Genomic DNA, 21137 nt, shown 5'->3' with positions numbered 1-21137 from the left:
TTTCCTTCCCTCTGTTTTCCCCTTCTCTCTGCTGGTGCTCGGTGTCCACGGCTCGGGCTGGCCCTTGTTGCTGGTTTTCCCTACTTAATCCTTACCATGTCCAAGTAGACAGGGATTGTTTATTTTCGCGTGTCACGTCGTCATATTGCTCTAAGTACTAGCTGTGTCACCTCTTGAACCTTCCTGGTTCCATGTTCACGCGGCTCTGGGGATATGTATCGATGCTGTACTACCCGTTTTATCGCATCCTGTGGCATGTACCTATTCCCCCTCCCCCCCTTTTTCTTTTTTCTGTACCCTTCTTCCCTTGTTCAGATTTACTTGAAAATGTTGAAAACCTTCAATAAATATTGATTTACCACCTGTTATACAGGCTGTACACTCACTACTTTACAGTGTAATTTCTTTAGTGTTGTCATATAAGAAGATATAATAAAATATTTACAAAAATGGGAGGGGTGTACTCACTTTTGTGATATACTGTATTTCTCCCTAGCTACACCCTTCTGCTGTGATTGATTGGGAAGCAAGACTCAGACATAGCATATGAATAAAACTTACTTTGTTTATTACAGAGAAGTTAGGGTAATCTGACACTCTGACCAGACAGTTTGCCGTCTCCCGGGTGCTCGTGTCCGGTATGTTGCTGATAGAGTGGATGGATTAACCCCTTAACGTCCATTGCCACGTCATGCAAAACGGTCACTTAACGACCTATGTCGTGCCTGACACGTCATAAGTCTTAAACAAGCTTAGAAAGTGATCAACAATCACTTTCTTCGCTTAAACGGTGTTGCTGTAATGCCTCAATGTCGAGATCGGCATCATGGTCCATGTTCCCCTTCCCGTCCATGGTCCCCTTCCCGTGGGCGTCAACATCCGCCATACACTGTATGGCGGCGGACGCCCGTTTTAAAAGTTTAAGGGGCGATTATTAACCCCAAACACTAGACAAACCCATGCATATGGGGTATGACTGTACTTGGGAGATGTTGCTGAACACACATTGGGGTGTTGTTTGATAGTGATGTATACCTGGAACTATAAATTTATACCCAAAGTACAGTTTGTGTGAAAATAATACCAAAAAAAATACTACCACAAAGTGTGGCAAAGGCTGGTGGTAGAATCTCATGCATGGAAAGGGTTAAATACTACCATTTTAAATACCTTGGGGAGTCTAGTTTTCAAAAATATATGGTTTGATGGGGTAAATTGTAGTGGCCGGGCTCAAAGATAGGGCATAGGCACAGACTGACCAAAATAGAGGAAAAAAAGCGCACTTCCCAATTGTGGCCTTTTAACCCCAAACAGCAGTCAAACCCATGCATGGGCGGTATCACTGTACTCGGGAGATGTTACCGAACACATATTGGGGTGTTGTTTTACAGTGATGTATACCTGGAGTTATAAATTTATACCTGAAGTACAATTTGTGTGAAAATAATACCAAAAAAAATACTTCCACAAAGTGTGGCAAAAGCTGGTGGTAGAATCTCATGCATGGAAAGGGTTAAATACTACCATTTTAAATACCTTGGGGTGTCTAGTTTTCAAAAATATATGGTTTGATGGGGTAAATTGCATTGGCTGGCTTCAAAGATACCCGAAATGGCACATGGGGGAAGAATTACCAGATTTAGAAAAAATGGTTTTGAAGTAGCAAAATGCTACCTGTACTTATTGCTCCATAACGTGCAGAAAAAAGCAAAAAAATATTGGGTATTTCTAAACTCAGGGCAAATAGTAGTAGAATCTATTGAGTAGTTTTTTTCATTAGCTTTTTTGGATGAGTAAAAGATTTTTTGGGTAAAGTCAGAAAATGGGGGATTTTTTTACATTTTTCATCATATCATATTTTATTATTTTTTTATGGGAAATTAGATAATATGATCAAAACTGGAGTATCTGAAGAAAGCCCCTCTTGTCCTGAAAAAAACAATATATAATTTGTGTGGGTTCACTAAATGAGTGAGGAGAAAATTACATCTAAACACGAGTGCTGCAAAAGTGTTAAAACAGCCTCGGTCCCAATGGTACAAAAGGTAAAACACAGCCTGGTCCTTAAGAGGTTAATGGGAGCTGTCATGGTCCATATTGGTACCAATGACAAAGTCAGTGGAAATGGAAGGTCCTAAAGAATGATTTCAGGGAATTAGGAAGTAAACTGAAGAAAATGACCTCCAAGGTAGTATTCTCAACATAGTAGAAACAGTAGAAAGGCAGCATGAGATTAGGGAGGATTAATGCATAGCTAAATACATAGTGTGGGAAGGAGGGTTTTGGCTTTTTAGAGCACTGGACTAAATTTGCACTTGGGTAAAATCTTTAACTGTGATGGATTGCACTTAATTGGAAGAGGGTCTGTTGTGCTTGGGGACAGGATGGCTTAGAAGGTTGGAGGGGATTTTAAACTAGTGGGAGGGGGCGAGGTCCCCTCCGTAGCGATGGACGTTACGGAGGGTTGTGTTGGAGTTTCTTTTCTTCGCGGCTGGAAGAGGAGCAAGCGCGGTAGGTGTAACACGCCCGGGTGGCGTTGCGTTCCACCGAAGATCCGATCGTGCTACTGAGCATGCGCGAATCAGATCTTCTGGAGGGCGTCAAATTCAAACCTATAAGGTTGTTTTTCGTTCCTGTCTGTCTGCATGGGCATTTCTCAGCACAGGATACCGTGTCACCAGACCCCCCACACGGTTCGGAGGATATGGAGGTAAGATTATTTTATCTTTTCCTTCAATATTCTCTTCCTCCAGAAGATATATAAAAAAAAAAAAAAAAAAAATTATTTACGCTTGTATTTTGTCTTTAACCAGATGTCTAGTCCGGTTTCACCTGGATATAAAGACAAGAAATCTGCTCCCATTCCTAGAAGTCCACTTTTAAATCAAAGCATGTGGCTTGCTCTGAGTGTGCTACTCCTCTGCCAGATGGATGCAGAAAAAAGATGTGTAATGCCTGCTGGGCAGAGCAACTCACTAAAGACAAACAAAAGGACTTGCAATCCTTCCTGGGATGGTTTCAGGAAAACCTAGCATCCAGGTCTCTGCGGCTCAAGCTCAGTCGAGGGTTCCGGGTAAATCTGCCCGTAAACGCAGGAGATCCCGGTCTTCCTCCAGATCAGATCTCTCATCAGGAGAAATTTTGCAATCTTCGTACTCCTCTACCTCGTTCAGTTCTGAGGAAGAAGCGGTTTTTCCTCCCCAGGAGCATCACAGATTCACTAAGGAGGTGACTCGCATGTTATCAGACAAAGAGCTGGATAAAATCAAGGGTACCCAGGGAAGAGGGTTTTTTTCTCTGCAGGCATTTTAAGCATCTATTCCGGCTTCAAAGTGAAGAGCATTGGGATGAACCCCCCCAAGGTGGATGTCCACATAGCCCAGCTGTCGAAAAAGACGACCATTCCCATTGGAGGTGTCTCAGGTCTGAAGGACTCAATGGATAGAAGAGTCGAGACTTCTTGCTGCTGAGCGGCAGTGGCCAGTACAGCAGTGTCTAGAGCACAGAGTTGTTGGATACAGGCCCTGGAAGACTGTTTGTCGGATGATCAAGATTCCGAAATCTCCAGACTACTAAAAGATTTGCGATTTTCCAACAGTTGTTCTTACAGATTCCTCTAAAGAGTTTGTGAAGATATCCGCTAAGAATATGGGGTTACCGTCTGTGGCTCGTAGAGCCTTATGGTTGAGATCCTGGACGGCGGATTCAGCCTCCAAAGCATCTCTATGTGACTTACCTTTTTAGGGGAGTAAATTGTTCGGAGCACCATTGGAAGATTTAATCAAACAAATGTCGGAGACCAAGAGGGCTCTTCCTCAGGATAGACGTCCTAGATGGAATAGGAGATATCCGTACAAGACAACCAGGCCTTTCCAGACATCTTCCAAATCGCAGAATTTTCGGAATTTCTAGAGAGAAAAGAAAGTTCTGACAAAGTGGGAAGAAGGCTGCAGCAGTTCAAGCATATTTGGGAACAGACTATACACAACAGTTGGATTCGGAAAATTGTTTCAGAGGGGTACAGGATCGGTTTCTTCTCCCTTCCCAGAAGTCAGTTCCTGATCTCTTCATATCCTTCCTCTGTGAAAAATGTAGCTCTACGTTCGGCGAGCCTATCTCTCCTATCAAAAGGGTTTATAGAGAGAGTTCAGATTTCTCAACGTTTCCAAGGAGTCTATTCCAGACTGTTTCTAGTCCCAAAGCCGGACGGATCCTTTCGACCCGTTTTGGATCTAAAAAGAGTCAACAGCTGCATCCAGTATCGCCACTTTGGTATGGAGAAAATTTCTTCAGTCACCCACCTTCTTCAGAAGGGAGACGTCATGGCTACTTTGGACCTGTAGGACGCTTACCTTCACGTCCCAATTGCGGAGATTTCCAGAAAGTTTCTCAAGTTTGCAACCCGTATAAAAGGAAAAAATTCATTTCCAGTTCAAGGCCCTTCCGTTCGGTCTGTCGTCGGCCCCAAGGATCTTCACAAAGATTTTGTGTCCCTTGACGGCTTCTCTAAGAGAAAAAGGGATTTCCATCCAGCAAATCCAACCTCAGACCTTCCACCAGGATCCAATTCCTAGGCCTAGAGGTGGATTCGATTTCCCAACGTATATTTCTTCCTTCTGAAAAGATCAGGAAAATCATGAGAGGTCAGATCGCTTCAATTACATCCGACTTGCTCTATCAGGAAGGCCATGAGCGTCTTAGGTCTACTGACAGCCTCCATCCCAGCAGTCAGGTGGGCAAGATCTCAACTACATCCCCTTCAGTGTGGTATTCTTCAGGGTTGGTCCAGGCGAGAGGACGACCTTGACCGGGACATAACTATCTCGAGTCAGATCTTATCCCAACTTTCCTGGTGGAGGACCTCTTCTCATCTTTCAGAAGGCCTTTTTGTCCTCGCAATTGGATAACTCTTACCATGGATGCTTCCGGTATCGGTTGGGGCGCCCATTTAAGTTATCACTTCAGGCAAGGAATCCGGTCTCCGGAAGATTTGCTTCGTTCGTCCAACTACCGGGAACTAAAAGCAGTTCTTAAAGCACAAGTAGCCTTCAGGCTCCGATTGGAAGGTCGTTCCGTGAAGATTCAGTCAGACAATGCTACAACAGTCGCATATGGAAACATATGTGGGGGTACACGAGTACACTATGTTCGACCATAATGAGTTGGGCCCAGCTTCATCTGGAAGACTTATCGGCACCCACGTAAGAGGCTGCGATAATTTCATTGCAGACGATCTAAGCAGGCTAAAATGGTCTCAAGCAGAGTGGTCCTTGACCGAAAGAACCTTCACCTCCCTGGTTTCAAGATTTGGCCTTCCGGATATAGATTTGATGGCCTCCAGGCGAAACAGGAAGGTACCGATTTTTGCCTCAATCAACAGGCAGGATTTGCCCGACTTCCTGGACGGTCTGTCCATCAAGTGGAACTTACATCTGGGATACGTGTTTCCGCCTGTGGCATTAAAATCCCCGTGTCCTCCAGAAGATTCGTTCGGACAGGGCTTGGGTATTAGCCGTTATCCCTTACTGGCAGAACCGCAGTTGGTTCTCCCTCCTAAGTCAACTGAGTCTAATGTATTGGGAACTGCCTCCCTCGGGTCAATTGTTGGACGGCGGCAATCTTCCTCCAGATCATCTCCATATGTTGAAGCTGACGGCCTGGCTACTGCAAGGATGATTCTTCGTGGTCAGGGTGTTACGGAGTATCTTTCTGACTTGCTGTTACGATCTGTCAGGGGCTCTACTTCAAAAATTTATTTTCGGGTCTGGAAGAAATTCCTGCTAGGGATGTTTCGGTTTTTCCTCCTTCCATCAGCTCCATTTTGATGCTTTAAAAAGATGGTTTTTCTAAGGGCCTTAGTGTCTTGACTCAGATATCGGCTCTATCTATCATTTTTTTCTTGAAGACCTGGCTTCTCATGTACTGGTTAGATGTTTTTTTAAGGCCATTACAATTCAACGTCCTCCGAGAAGGACTTGCTTCCTGTCCTGGGATCTCACCGTAGTTCTTAACGCCCTTTGCTCTGCTCCATTTGAAACTATGGAACAAGTGTCGTTGAAACTCCTCTCTTTAAAGACTGTGTTCTTCGTGGCGATTACGTCCGCCAAACGTGTAGGTGAAATCCAAGCCCTTTCATCCTCGAACAAGTTTACCATCTTCCATCAGGATAAAGTTGTTCTCCACCTACAGCCCTCCTTTCTTCCGAAGGTTTTGTCAAAGTCCCCTACTAATCAGCCCTTGGTGCTTCCTTCATTTTTTCCGTCTCCTTCCTCTACGGATGAAGCTAAGTGGCATATGTTGGATGTTAGAGAGCACTAGAGTTATATATTGCTAGGACTTCCTCCATCCGTTCCACCGACCAGCTTTTCGTTTCTTGGTATGGTTGTTCGGCGGGTAAGGCTGCCGCTAAGGCTTCCTTGTGAAGATGGATCATGGAAACTATTCACATGGGCTACCATGTCTCTGACCCACCTTTGTTATCTCCGATCACGGCCCACGGCCGTGTCTGCCTTTTGGGCTGAGAAGGCTTCCGCTTCACCAGAGGATATTTGCAGAGCAGCTACGTGGTCGACTTTCAATACATTCGTTCCTCGCTACCGGCTAGACGCCTTCTCATTCCTCAGCAGCGGATTTTGGGCATAAGGTGCTCCAAGCTGTTGTTTCCTGAGGAATTTATTGCCCTCCCCTTTTTTACAGGATCTTGTTCCATCCCAGTCGTACTGCCACTGTATGACAGGAAAAATGGGAATTTTTTACTCACCGTAAATTCCTTTTTCCTTAACACAGTGGCAGTACGGATTTCCCTCCCTTTATTCCTAATAAATTATTTTTGCAAGCAGTTTTGTGTTCTTGTTACTTACTGGGGCTGTTCAGGGGAAGCCGGGTTTTTTGGATAAGTAGGAGGAGTTCTCCGTGACTTAACCCTTTCTATTCTTTTAAGCATCTTGTCCACAGGAGAGAACACTACCCAGTCGTACTGCCACTGTATTAAGGGAAAAAAGGAATTTACGGTGAGTAAAAAATTCCCATTTTTTTATCATATCTAATTTACTATAATAAAAAATGATAAAATATGGTGATTTTTTGTTAAAAAATTACTTTTTCCTCATCTGCAAAAACTAATGAAAAAAACCTGCTAAATAGCTTCTATTTTTCCTGAGTTTAGAAATACCCAATGTTTTTGGGGGGTTTTTCTGCTTTTTTTTGCACATTATGGGGCAATAAGTACCAGTAGACACCCCAAAGGTATTTCAAATGCTGGTATTTTAACCATTTCCATCAGCCTTTGTCAAACTTTATGGTAGTGAAAAATGTTTGTATTTTCTTGACACACACTCCAGGTATAAATTTACCGCACCTGGTATATGTCACTGCCAAACACCCCAATATGTGTTCCGCAACATCTCCTGAGCGCAGTGATACCCCACACGCATTGGTTTGTTGGGTTATTTGAGAGGTAAAAGGCCACCTTTGTGAGGTGTGCATTTTTCAAATTGGAATTTTGACATGTTAAAAAGTCTGCCCACATATCCTATTTCGGGTATCTTTGAAGCCAATACAATTTACCTCATCAAACCATATATTTTTAAAAACTAGACACCTCAAGGTATTTGAAATGATGGTATTTTAACCCTTTCCACACACTAATTTTACCACCAGCCTTTGTCAAACTTTATGATAGTATAAATTTACCACTGCTGGTATATGTCACTGTCAAACAACAACACCCCAATATGTGTTCAGCAGCATCTCCTGAGTACAGTGATACCCCACATGCATGGGTTTGTTGGGTTATTTGGGAGGTAAAAGGCCACCTTTGTGAGGTGTGTATTTTTTATATATATATATATGCACTTTTTTTGGTGACAGTGGGGAATTATTTTTACATGTTACCACATTTTTATTTATTTATTTATATTATACTATCACACTGATTAGTGAGCTGGGCTCCATTGACCTTGCATGGTTGAATGAAAAAGTAAAAAGGTACAAATACTTCCCCTACACGCACTGCAGCACCCAATCAACACTCCTCAAAAATGTTAAGGTAATCAATGCATCAACAATTGGGCGCATGAACATATGGGGAAAAATGATAAAACACAATAGTATAATTTATTCAAATACTAATAGTATGTGTGTGATTAGTATGTTTACTCACAAGTAAAACATAAGTGGCTCATCAAGGTAAATGGTGGCAAAGTGTCACCTTTCATCCTTTAAAATCTATATAACAGATGGAAACCCAAAATGGTGCAGTATCTTCTTATAAAAGCCAGAAAAAGGTTGGCATAAGTTATGCATATGCACTTAGAATCTGAATGGTGGTAAACGTTTCTTTGATATCTCAACGTGTTTCGCCAAACAAATATATTGGCTTCCTCAAGAGAAAATGTTTAAAATGTTTAAATACAAAAATAAAATCCAATGAAGTTCTGCAGAGTCTGTGTGTCTTTGTATCGCTGTTCCATTTTTGTAGTGTTCTGTATAACGTCCTTCCGTCATCACGTATTTTATATTTTGCATTTTTGTACATTTATAGTTATATTAATATATTTATATTCTTATAGAATTACATTTATTTATGCACATATATACAGGAGTGTTATTTGTATTAAGATAACATCTATCTATTTAAAATTGCTCCATTGATTTTAGACATAGCCATTAAATACATAATTTTAATATTTATTTTGTACTTCTGGACACTATATCACACAGGGGACATGCTCTTATGGTCATTGTCTACACGCCTTTGAGATTTAAAGATTCATCTGAAAGTTGAATTTATTTATTTTAGTTCATCTTGCTTTGGAGAAGAACCATAGATTCACAACATTATCCTCTATTACTTGGTGATATCAGAGATCTTTCCTATGTAAAGTAAAGAGACCAATGCAAAACAGTATTTTAACTTTTTTTTTTTTTTTTTTGGTTGTTCCGCTGCTCCGTCTTGTATTCTTATGCCCGAGCGCATTATCTGCCGGTACGTTGTGGGGAAGATGAGGGATGGCAGACGTAGGATGTGTAATGTGAGTCAAACATAAGAAACCACTCCCCCCTCATGCCTGGTCTCAACACAGGAATAACTTTATTGATAAACACAAACGGAGACACAGATTCGACAAATCCTCTGGGTGATAGAACTGACAACACTGAACAAACACAATCTCGGAGTGACAGCACGGCAGGACATGATGACGTAAGGACATTATACAGAACACTACAAAAACAGAACAGCGATACGAAGACACACAGACTCTACAGAACTTCATTGGATTTTATTTTTGTATTTAGACATTTTAAACATTTTCTCCTGAGGAAGCCAATATATTTGTTTTGTGAAACGCGTTGAGATATCGAAGAAATAGCAGACGTTTACCACCATTCAGATTCAGTTGGGATGTTTCCCGGTTATGCCAACCTTTTTGTAAGTTTTCTTGCTTTTATATTAAAGACATATTGTAACCACCTTACCTATGGCTACGGCTGCAGCAACCTCCCGCAGATGCCGTCGGACCTTGCGCATGCGCAGGCCACTCCAATGATAGCCGACCATTTACTCCTGTGGCAGTATACGCATGTGCAGGCCATTTCTCCATCTATTTGTGCACTTGGCTTGGGGCGGGGTTATCTGCCTGGGGCCTATTTTAGGGCTCCTTAGCTGTCCACTGGCTGCCTGTCAAAGAGATTCATTGCTTGTTCTCTGGGCTCTGCTCGTGCTTCTCAGTTATCCTGTTTGTTCTGGTTTTGACCTCGGCTACGTCTCACGGCTATCCTGACTTCACCAATCCTTGACCTCGGCTACGTCTCACAGCTATCCTGACTTCTCCAATCCTTGACCTCGGCTTCGTTTGTGGACTGCTATACCCGTGTCCCAGACGCCTGTTCTGGTTCGTGTCTGGGTTCTGCACTGTGGATCCTCAGTTACTGATCCTGACCATTCCCGGCCGTTACAGTTTTGACAGGCCATTATGGATCCCGCGGACCTTAGTCGTTTTTCATCTCGACATGAACAGCACAACCAGATCTTGGCTTCCCATGCGTCTCACCTCCTTGCCCTGGAACAGAAGCTGGACACTATGACTGATCTTCTTCAGGCTCTCTCCTCTCCAGCTGCTCCTGCTCCAGTCCTGGCCTCTGCCGCAGAGGGTTCCTCCGCTACAAGCTCTCCGGTCAAGCCCCCCAAGATGCCCATGCCGGACAAGTTCTCTGGTAATCCGCTCGAATGTAGGGGGTTCCTCAACCAGTGCCAGCTGCATTTCAGGACCCAGCCTCAAACCTTCTCCTCACATGCTACCAAGGTTGCCTTCATCATCAATCTATTAAGAGGGGAGGCTCTGGCCTGGGCCTCACCACTCATGGAGCAGCACTCTCCATTATTGGATAACGCTGATTCCTTTATTGTAGCCTTTCGGGCTGTTTTTGATGCTCCAGGACGCCGCGACAATGCAGAGACGTATATGATGGACTTGCAGCAAGGTAAAAGAACTGTTGCTCAGTATGCTGTAGAATTCCGTACCTTAGCGTATGAAACAAAATGGAATAATGAGGCATTGAGAGCAGCATTTCGCAAGGGACTTAATAACCACTTGAAGGATGCTCTGACCTATCGAGACATTCCCGAGGACTTAGAGGATCTTATAGCCCTTTGTCTCAAACTGGATGCCCGAGGACAAGAGCGTAAATTGGAGAGAGAACGGGGTGGAAAACCTCGTCCATTCCATCCTTTTGTGTGCACACCTCCTCCATCTGTCAGCGCGACAGCCTCTGCAGAGGAACCCATGGACATTTGCCCTATTCTACATCTGTCCGAGGAGGAGAAAAGACGCCGTAGGATTCTGGGACTATGTATGTATTGTGGCCGGAAGGGCCACAGAGTCATCTCCTGCCCTCAGAAGCAGAAACACCTAAGCTTAGCGGCGTTTGGAGGTTGTCCACTGAGCATCTTTACCATTACACCCCCTGTCCAGAATAGATTTTTAGTTCCTGCCACTCTCCAGTGGTCAGGCCAACGGGTGGTCACGCAAGCCTTCATAGACTCAGGGGCTGTGCTGTCACAGAGACATCCATCTTCCAATAAGATTCATCCCTGCGCCTATTTTTCCAGACGTTTTACTCCCGCAGAGCGTAATTATGACATTGGTAACAGAGAGTTGTTAGCCATCAAATTGGCATTCGAAGAGTGGCGTCACCTCTTGGAGGGTTCAGAAACTCCTATTGTGGTCTACACCGACCATAAGAACCTCATGTACCTCGAGAATGCTAAACGCCTCAACCCAAGACAAGCTCGGTGGGCATTATTCTTTACCCGCTTTAACTTCAGAATCACGTATCGTCCTGGGTCAAAGAATGTAAAAGCAGACGCCCTCTCCCGGCAGTTTGAGGACTCCAATGTTGGAACCACCAACGAACCTATCATCCCCAGAGATCTCATCATAGGGACCATCAACGCCGATCTAACCCGACTGATCGCCGGTTCTCAATACCCACGACCCATGTCCCTTCGAGTACCTAGTCAACGCCTGTTCGTCCAGCCTCGGTTCATCAGACCTTTACTCGCTCAGTTCCACGCTTCTCCCGTCGCAGGACATCGTGGTATCCGCAACACCCTGTTCCTCCTGCAACGGACTTATTGGTGGCCCGGCATGCACAAGGACGTTAAAGACTTCATTCAGGCTTGTTTGGTCTGCGCCCGCCACAAAATCCCACGTTCCAAAAAGTCCGGGTTGCTGTGTCCCCTGCCTGTTCCCAATAGACCGTGGAGCCACATAGCAATGGACTTTATCACAGACCTGCCAAGATCCGACGGTAACACTACAATCTTAGTGGTGGTCGACTTATTCTCCAAGATGGCTCACTTTACCGCTTTACCCAAGTTACCCTCTGCCAAAGAACTCTCCACCATTTTTCTGCGGGATATTGTTCGCCTCCACGGTGTGCCGCAACGAATCATCTCGGACCGCGGTCCTCAATTCGTCTCTCGTTTTTGGAAGATCCTGTGCAAACATCTCGGCATAGCTATACACCTCTCATCTGCATATCATCCGCAATCCAATGGTCAGACCGAGAGGACCAACCAAGTCCTCAAGCACTACCTCCGCTCCTACGTATCCGAAGATCACTCCGATTGGTCCCACTTGCTGCATTTGGCGGAGTTCTCCTATAATAATTCGTTCCACGAATCTCTAAAGAACTCTCCGTTCTTTGTGGCATACGGGTTTAATCCTTATATCTGGCCCTCTGCTCTGACGCCGTCCAACTTACCTGCGGCTGACTCTTCGGCACGAGACGTTGTTCAAAGATGGCAATCTACGCGACAGCTTCTCGCTGCTGCCAAACGGAAACAACAGAGGGCAGCTGATCTGCATCGCTCTCCAGCTCCGTCTCTTCGGCCTGGCGATAAAGTCTGGCTTTCCACCAAGAATCTTCGCCTGCGTCAGAATTCCAGGACTTTGGGTCCCAAATACATTGGGCCCTACACGGTTCGGTCCAGGATCAATGACGTGTCTTACAAGCTGGACCTACCCATCACCATGAAGATATCTGATTCGTTTCATGTATCCCAGCTCAAACCTGCGGTCGCCAATAGATTCTCAGAACCATTTCGAGCCCCCAAGCCCGTGGCGCTCCAGAGCCAGGAGGAGTATGAGGTGCGTCGAATTCTAGATTCTCGCGTTCGGAAGGGCCAACTACAATATCTGGTGGACTGGAAGGGTTACGGGCCAGAGGAGAGGTCTTGGGAACCCGTTTCCAATATCCACGCTCCGGCTAGGATCCGTGACTTTCACTTACGTTGGCCTGCTAAGCCTGGTCCTGGGCGCTCGGAGCGCGCCCTTGTGGCGGGGGATGGTGTAACCACCTTACCTATGGCTACGGCTGCAGCAACCTCCCGCAGATGCCGTCGGACCTTGCGCATGCGCAGGCCACTCCAATGATAGCCGACCATTTACTCCTGTGGCAGTATACGCATGTGCAGGCCATTTCTCCATCTATTTGTGCACTTGGCTTGGGGCGGGGTTATCTGCCTGGGGCCTATTTTAGGGCTCCTTAGCTGTCCACTGGCTGCCTGTCAAAGAGATTCATTGCTTGTTCTCTGGGCTCTGCTCGTGCTTCTCAGTTATCCTGTTTGTTCTGGTTTTGACCTCGGCTACGTCTCACGGCTATCCTGACTTCACCAATCCTTGACCTCGGCTACGTCTCACAGCTATCCTGACTTCTCCAATCCTTGACCTCGGCTTCGTTTGTGGACTGCTATACCCGTGTCCCAGACGCCTGTTCTGGTTCGTGTCTGGGTTCTGCACTGTGGATCCTCAGTTACTGATCCTGACCATTCCCGGCCGTTACACATATAAGAAGATACTGCACCATTTTGGGTTTCCATCTGTTTTATAGATTTTAAAGGAAGTAATAAAAACACTTTGCCACCTTTTACCTTGATGAACCGCTTATGATGTTTTACTTGTGAGTGCAACCTTATCACACACATACTATTAGTATTTGAATATATTACACTATTGTGTTTTATCATTTTTTCCCCATATGTTCATGCGCCCCATTGTTGATGTAATGGAGGAGCTTGTTGTTGACGCCATCTTGTGAGTGGCGGCAACATCATTTATATGATGGCACTTGTGGTTGCTCTACATAGCAATCACAAGGCTATCGGGGTAGGGGGGTTGTGTTGCTACATGCCTCGATATTGAGACCTGTCAGCAACACCGTTTATGCTTAGGAAGCGATTCTGATCGCTTCCTAAGCCGCCGATCGTAGCGTTTACATTGTACTGCACGGGCTTTGTTGTTAAGGGGTTAAGCAAGTTGAATGTGACAAGGGAAACGTGGAAGCTTTATGGGTAGATATCAGTTTGGGGTAAAAAAAAAAAGGAAATCAGCACCACCTAATGTTAATACTGATGACGAAGTACAGCTGTTAAAACAAATTGAGAAAGCTACACATCTGGATAACATGTTAATTATTGGAGATTTTAATTACCCAGATACAAATTGGCACAGATGGACTAGTAGTTCTGGAAGGGGATTCAGGTTTTTGAAGCTGTTAAATGACACCATGTCATAACTGGTACAAACATCAACTAGAAAGGATTCTTGTCTGGATCTTGTTATAACAAACAATGCTGATCTATTGTCAAACATTCAAGTAGGGGAGCACTTGGGTAAAAGTGATCACAATATGGTGTCTTTTGAAATAAACACAAAAAATAAATTGCATATGGGAAATACTAAAACATATAATTTTAAAAAGGCCAATTTCAATAAGATAGGGGCAGCTTTACAACATATTGACTGGCGTAAACTTTTTAGTGAAAAAATCTTTATCTTTAAACACATATTAGAAAGGTACACTTCTCAGTATGTACCACTGGGTAATCAATATAAAAGAAACAGATTGTAACCAATGTGGCTTAGTGGGAAAGTAAACCAAGAAATTAAAAATAATAAATATGCCTTTTAACGCATTTAAATCAGACAAATCAGAGGCATCCTATCTAAGATATAAGGAAGCCGATAATGCATGCAAAAAGGTGATTAGATGGGCTAAAGCCAAAGAGAGCAAAACAACCCCAAAAAATTATTTAAGTACATACATTTTAAAAAACAAAAAATGAATAGAACAGGAAAAGCAGAAACTTTAAATAACTTTTTCTTCAGTATATATTAAGGATGAACCTATGGCAATGGATATTCAAATGATTACTGCAAAAAATTGCGGACAGATTGTGATTGGATGACTCAGGACAAGGTGCTAAAGCAACTAAAGAAAGTTAATGTCATCAAAGCTCCGGGGCCTGACGGTGTTTACCCACGAGTACTTAAGGAGCTAAGCGTGGAAATAAGTGAACCTCTGTTTTTAATCTTCCAAGATTTTCTTTCAGGAATTGTACCAGGATTGGAGGAAGGCAGATGTGGTTCCTGTGACAGAAGCCTCCATCACTGGGACAACTGGAGAGGCCTGACGGCCAGCCTCCTCCCTATTGACTATGGGCCCTGGGTTTGTAAAGACTTCTGTGGCTACCCCCAGCAGTATCATCTCATCACTGGCTGAGGGGTTTATCTCCAGCAGACAGCCAGGATCTGCCACCAGGGAGTGACCACCATTCTTTCAGTTTAATGTTGTATAAATCAGTCTCCCCCCCCCCTATTGTATTGTTAATCTCATCTCGTTACTGCCCCTGTTGTCTCTGTATCCCAATATCTTGTTTTATGTTAATGTGTGTTTTGCTGGGTATATCCAGTCCTGTGTGTGAGAAATAAAACAGTCTTCGTTTGGTTTTACCCTACACTGAGTCTCGGCTAGTGTAGTTAAATAATAACTTTAAGACTTAAAAAGCTGTTAGAGCATGCAGGATGTAGTTCCAGGCTAAGGGAGCACAAGACAGCGGAGATAGTCGGTCGGACTAGCCAGCTCCGTGACATTGGTGGCGGCGGTGGGATTTCTTCTTAGTCTGAGGGACACTTACTTTCTACCGGGATTGACCGACAGGACGGCAGAGTTCGGTCGCCTTGATGAGGACATGGATGTGGTATCAGAATTCCAGGGGCTATTGCGGGTCATCCTCTCCTGCTACACCACTGCCCTGCCTACAGAACAATACCAGAATCTGAGGCAACTGGTTCGACGGTCACTATGGCAGAGGGCTGTTATACGCCGGGGTCAGTGTCTTCCAAGCTCCGAACAAAAGATTAGAGACCAGCAGGAACTACGGATGCCATTCCTGGGACAGCAACCCCAGAAGCAATGGGTATCAGAATTGGACAAGCTGGTCCAACAGGAGGTAGAGCTGGAAGATCACTATAGGGCTCTGCAGTGGTATACAGAGCAAGCATATTGGGGAACTGCAAAAGAATGTTCTCCAGAGGGCTATGACTTTGGTGGCCCAGGATTATTATGGGATAGTCTTCAGGAGGATCCGGACTTCAGAAGTACAGCAGAGTGGCGGATTGAGGACATCCGGGATTTCAGGGAGTGGGACCTGCCAGATGCACTAGGACTTAAAGGTGATTTAGACTTTTTAATTACACAGGAGTGGGAACTGGAAAAGGCATATAAAAAACTGTTTGACCGTGTTCAACAGAATGCCCCAGTGTCCAGGGATTTTGTGGATGTGATTGAGTGGTCATCTTAGGATGTTGACTCAGGCGGGGTGGATGGGACTGCGGTCTCCACCCCTGAGTCAGAGGGATACTGGGCAGCTAATCCAGATCTGATACCAGAGCTATGTGACTTTACACCACAACCGGATCCAGAGATTGTGGATCTAATTGATTTTACATCTGAGGATGTTAACCCAAGAGGGGTGGATAACACTGCTATCTCCACACCTGGGTCCTCAGAATGCTGGGCAGTCTGCCCAGATCCCCTAACCCCAGCTGAAGCGCTGGCAACAGGGCAGAGCATCGCTGGCCTCTGCCCAGCACCTACCAAAGCTGCAGGAATGCAGGGAGATACAGCGGCCGACCCGCCTCCCCAGCAGAAGCAGGGAGGTGGAACAGCCGGTTCATCTCCCCAGCGGCAGAACCTAATTCCGGGATCGGAGGAACCTGACCTCCCTCCTCAACGGCAGCAGGAGCACCAGGGAGGGGATGTAGGAGGCATCCCTCCCCAGCGGTACCCGGGAGATGGCGCAGCCGGCCCAACTCCCCAGCAGGAGCACCAATTTTGGGAGGGCATTGATGGGCCAAATGAACTGACTGACTACAGAGTCAACCCGTTTGGGGTTTCCTCCTGTGTCAGTCCAATTCGGAGGGGGGGAGAATTGTGACGGAAGCCTCCATCACTGGGACCACTGGAGAGGCCTGACGGCCAGCCTCCTCCCTATTGACTATGGGCCCTGGGTTTGTAAAGACTTCTGTGGCTACCCCCAGCAGTATCATCACTGGCTGAGGGCATTATCTCCAGCAGACAGCCAGGATCTGCCACCAGGGAGTGACCACCATTCTTTCAGTTTAATGTTGTAAAAATCAGTCTCCCCCCCCCCCATTGTATTGTTTATCTCGTTACTGCCCCTGTTGTCTCTGGGAGGCAGATTAAGGGGGCGGTTTGTGTCCCAATATCTTGTTTTATGTTAATGTGTGTTGTGCTGGATATATCCAGCCCTGTGTGTGAGAAATAAATCAGTCTTCGTTTGGGTTTACCCTACACTGAGTCTCGGCTAGTGACTGGGGAACCGGGGAAAGTGTCGTGTCCCAGGCTAAGGGAGCACAAGACAGTGGAGGTAGTCGGTCGGACTAGCCAGCTCCGTGACAGTTCCTATATTCAAAAAGGGTTCAAACTCTCTGAATGGAATATATATAGACCTGTGAGCTTAACTTCTGTGGCTGGGAAAGTATTTTAAGGGTTATTAACGGATACTATTCAGGAATTCATTGGGAAGAACGGTGTTATTAGCAAAAATCAGCATGGTTTTATGAAACATAGCTCATGTCAAACGAACTAAATTTCTACGAAGAAGTTAGTAGAAGTGTAGATCAAGGTGTTGCAGCGAATGTAATCTTATTGGATTTTGCCAAGGCGTTTGACACAGTTCCACACAATAGGTTAGTATTCAAACTGAAAGAAAGTGGTCTAGATGGAAATTCTTGTTGTGTAAAACATTGGCTTGGTGATAGAGTGCAGAGAGTTGTCATAAACGGTAATTTTTCAAGCTGGACAAAAGTGGTAAGTGGTGTCCCTCAGGGTTCTGTTCTGGGACCAGTTTTATTAAACATATTTATAAATGATCTTGAAACAGGCATTGAAAGTCATGTTTCCGTGTTTGCAGATGACACTAAACTCTGTAAAGTAATACAATGTGAGCAGGCTATTACTTTGTTGCAGGGGGATTTAGATAGACTGGGGGACTGGGCGCACAAATGCCAGATGAAATTTAATGTAGATAAATGCAAAAGTTATGCACTTCAGGGTAAGGAATGCAGAAGCAGCTTACACCATAAATGGTAGTGAATTAGGCATAACAACAAATAAGAAGGATTTGGGAATTATTATAGACAACAAACTAAGAAACAATGTGCAATGTCAGTCAGCAGTTGCTAAGGCCAGTAAGTTAATGTCATGTATAAAAAGGGGCATCAATAGGCAAGATAAAAATATAATTTTACCTCTTTATAGATCAATGGAAAGACCACACCTTGAATATGTTGTGCAATTTTGGTCACCTATTCTAAAGAAGGATATTATAGTACTGCAAAAGGTGCAGAGCCAGGCTACAAAATTAATAAAAGGAATGGAACACTTCAGTTGTGTTTAGCTTGGAAAAACAGCGCCTCAGAGGGGATATAATAGCATTATATAAATACTGCCAAAACAAACCATTGTCTGGAAACCTATTTATGAACAGGACTATGCATAGGACACGTGGTCACGCATTTAGATTTAGTCTAAGGCAAAGGAAAGGGTTTTTTACATTAAGGACAATAAGGATGTGGAATTCTCTGCCTGCAGACATAGTTTAATCAGAGTCTGTACAGACATTTAAACAGTAACTGGAGGAATACTTGCAAAAACATAATATTCAGGGATATCCTTTTTAAATTATGGGGAAACTGCTTCTTGATCCAAGGAGAGATCTAACTGCCAGTCTGGGGTCAAGAAGGAATTTTTCCCCCCGAGTTTGTTGCAAAATTGAAAAGCGCCACAAACTGGATTTTGTTGCCTTCTTTTGGATCAACAACAATTAACAGATATGGGAAAGGCTGAACTTAATGGACGCATGTCTCCCCCCCCCCAACCTATGTAACTATTACGCATCAGTGAGCCCCTTTTATAGTATATTTGAGGCAGGACTGTTTAGCACAAAAAGTGTGTATGTAATGGATACTGATCTTGAACATTTCATGGAGGTTTACTTTGTAACACGTCACAAGATATATGTCGCTAAACATTTGATTTTGGTACTTCCTGTTTTCGTTATAGAAACAGGATGCTGACATCTTATCAAGGTTCTATGGTTAGCTACAGACAGAAAATGTATCAAAACGTTTTAACAGTAAAATATTATACCCTTTCATTAGCAAACTTTTTTAATTCTCATTTTAACAAATGCTTTTGATGGATTTTTTACATCCTTCAGAATCATGATAAAATGTATTTTTCATTTTTACAAACCTTGATCATTATTTCATTGTTTCCTTTTACTCACAGGCAATGAAATACTTGTCATATATATTATATCCGTTGTGTGTGGGAGGTGCTTGTTATTCACTTCTAAACATTCGCTACAAAAGGTAAGATGTTAAATATTTTACAGTTTATTTGATAAAAGTTTTAATCATATTTTCTGATATTTCAAATGTACATGTACAAATGTCTTTCTATTTTACATGTTCATTTTCTGTGCCTATGAAGTGTAACAACCAAAATCCTACGTGAATAAATAAATATATATTGTTACTTTCCCTAAGTACCGCAGCAGCCCAAAAACACTCCCCTGGATGGTTATAGTACCGATCAACAAACTTGATCGAAGAAAAAATATAACAATAATAGTGCAATATTGCAAAAATACAGTGCTTTAAAGAAAAATGTTTCACTCCCAAACAAATATGATTAAGCAGGCTCATCAAAGGATTCTGTTAAGATGTCTTTTAAAAGCTTCTTAAAAATCTATAAAATGAACAAACTCCAGTGGTGCAATATCATAGTAAAAAATTGAAATAAAGGTAAAATTGCTCTTACAATAGAGTGTGGCAAGACCCAAAATGTTATGCATGATCGATAGCTATTATATAAGTCCAAATGAACAGGACTTTCGGTCTCAACATGTTTCGCCAAGTATGGATTTGGCTTCCTCAGGAGACTTATTGTGTATCATCCATCCTTTCTTTAGATTCCATTATTTTTAATCATATCATCTAATTTACTATTAAAAAAATGATAAAATATGGTGACTTTTTCTCACTTTTTTTAAAAACAGTCTTTTATTCATCTGCAAAAACTAATGAAAAAAACCTGCTAAATAGATTCTACTATTTATACTGAGTTTAGAAATACCCAATGTTTTTATGTTTTTTTGCTTTTTTCTGCATAAATCTGGTCATTCTGCACCATGTGCCATTTTGGGTATCTTTGAAGCTGGCCAATGCAATTTACCATATATGCAATGCAATCAAACCATATATTTTTGAAAACTAGACACCTCAAGGTATTTCAAATGCTGATATTTTAACCCTTTCCATGCACTAATTCTACCACCAGTGTTTATGGTGGTAAATCTTTTTAGTATTTTTTTCACACACGTTGTACTTCAGGTATGAATTTACCACTCCTGGTATATGTCCCTGTCAAACAACACCCCAATATGTGTTCAGTAACATCTCCTGAGTACAGCGATACCCCCATGCATGGGTTTGTTTGGGACATCTTTCAAGCCGTCAAATTCAATTTACCCTATCAAATCATACATTTTGTAAACCTAGACACCCTATGGGCATTTATAATGCCAATATTTTAACTCTTTCCATGCAGGGATTTTTGTGAAGATATAGGACAATTGTCATAAAAAACTGTGTGTGTGTGTATATATATATATATATATATATATATATATATACACACACACACACACACAATTTTTTATGTGACAGTTGGGAATTATTTTTACATGTAACCATATTTTTTTTTATTATTAATCACACTGATTAGTGAGCTATGCTCCATTGACCTTGCATGGTTGAATGCAGTACCTGCATTTGATCGCGTCCTAATCAACGTACGCCTCCTTACAGGGGAGGGGCCAGACATGGCCCATGATGCCGATCTCGGTGTTGCTGAATGCCTCGACATCGAGGCATTACAGCAACACCGTTTAAGCAAAGAAAGTGATCATTGGCACGTCATTGGTCATCACGTGACCGTTTTTGCGTGACGTGCCTGACCAGTTAATTGACGTTAAGGGGTTAATTTGTCGTTTTCATATATCACATAAATATAAATATGAAATAATACTGACAGCAATTGAAAAATACAAGTAACTCTAATAGGATGACCACATTTTATTTCTGCCATTCAGGGACACACTGTGAAGATCACACACAGGTGTGTCTGTGTAAGTGTATGTATGTATGTATGTATGTATATATATATATATATATATATATATATATATCCAGCATGATGTG

General features: G+C 43.2%; 1 protein-coding gene across 1 annotated transcript in view; it reads left to right on the top strand.

The window, feature by feature from the left end:
- Positions 1-21137, top strand: part of LOC149275413 (lipid scramblase CLPTM1L-like) — a 169857-nt gene that overhangs the window by 135188 nt on the left and 13532 nt on the right. The window contains exon 12 of the mRNA XM_089504761.1: positions 19162-19244. Coding sequence (XP_089360887.1) covers positions 19162-19244 — 83 coding nt within the window. The remainder of the gene's footprint in view (positions 1-19161; positions 19245-21137) is intronic.

This window comes from Sceloporus occidentalis, unplaced genomic scaffold (assembly GCF_023333645.1).
Source record: "Sceloporus occidentalis isolate IW3139 unplaced genomic scaffold, rSceOcc1.0.p SCAF_290, whole genome shotgun sequence".
In the NCBI taxonomy this organism is placed as follows: Eukaryota; Metazoa; Chordata; class Lepidosauria; order Squamata; family Phrynosomatidae; genus Sceloporus; species Sceloporus occidentalis.
This window is presented reverse-complemented; position numbering and strand designations above follow the sequence as displayed.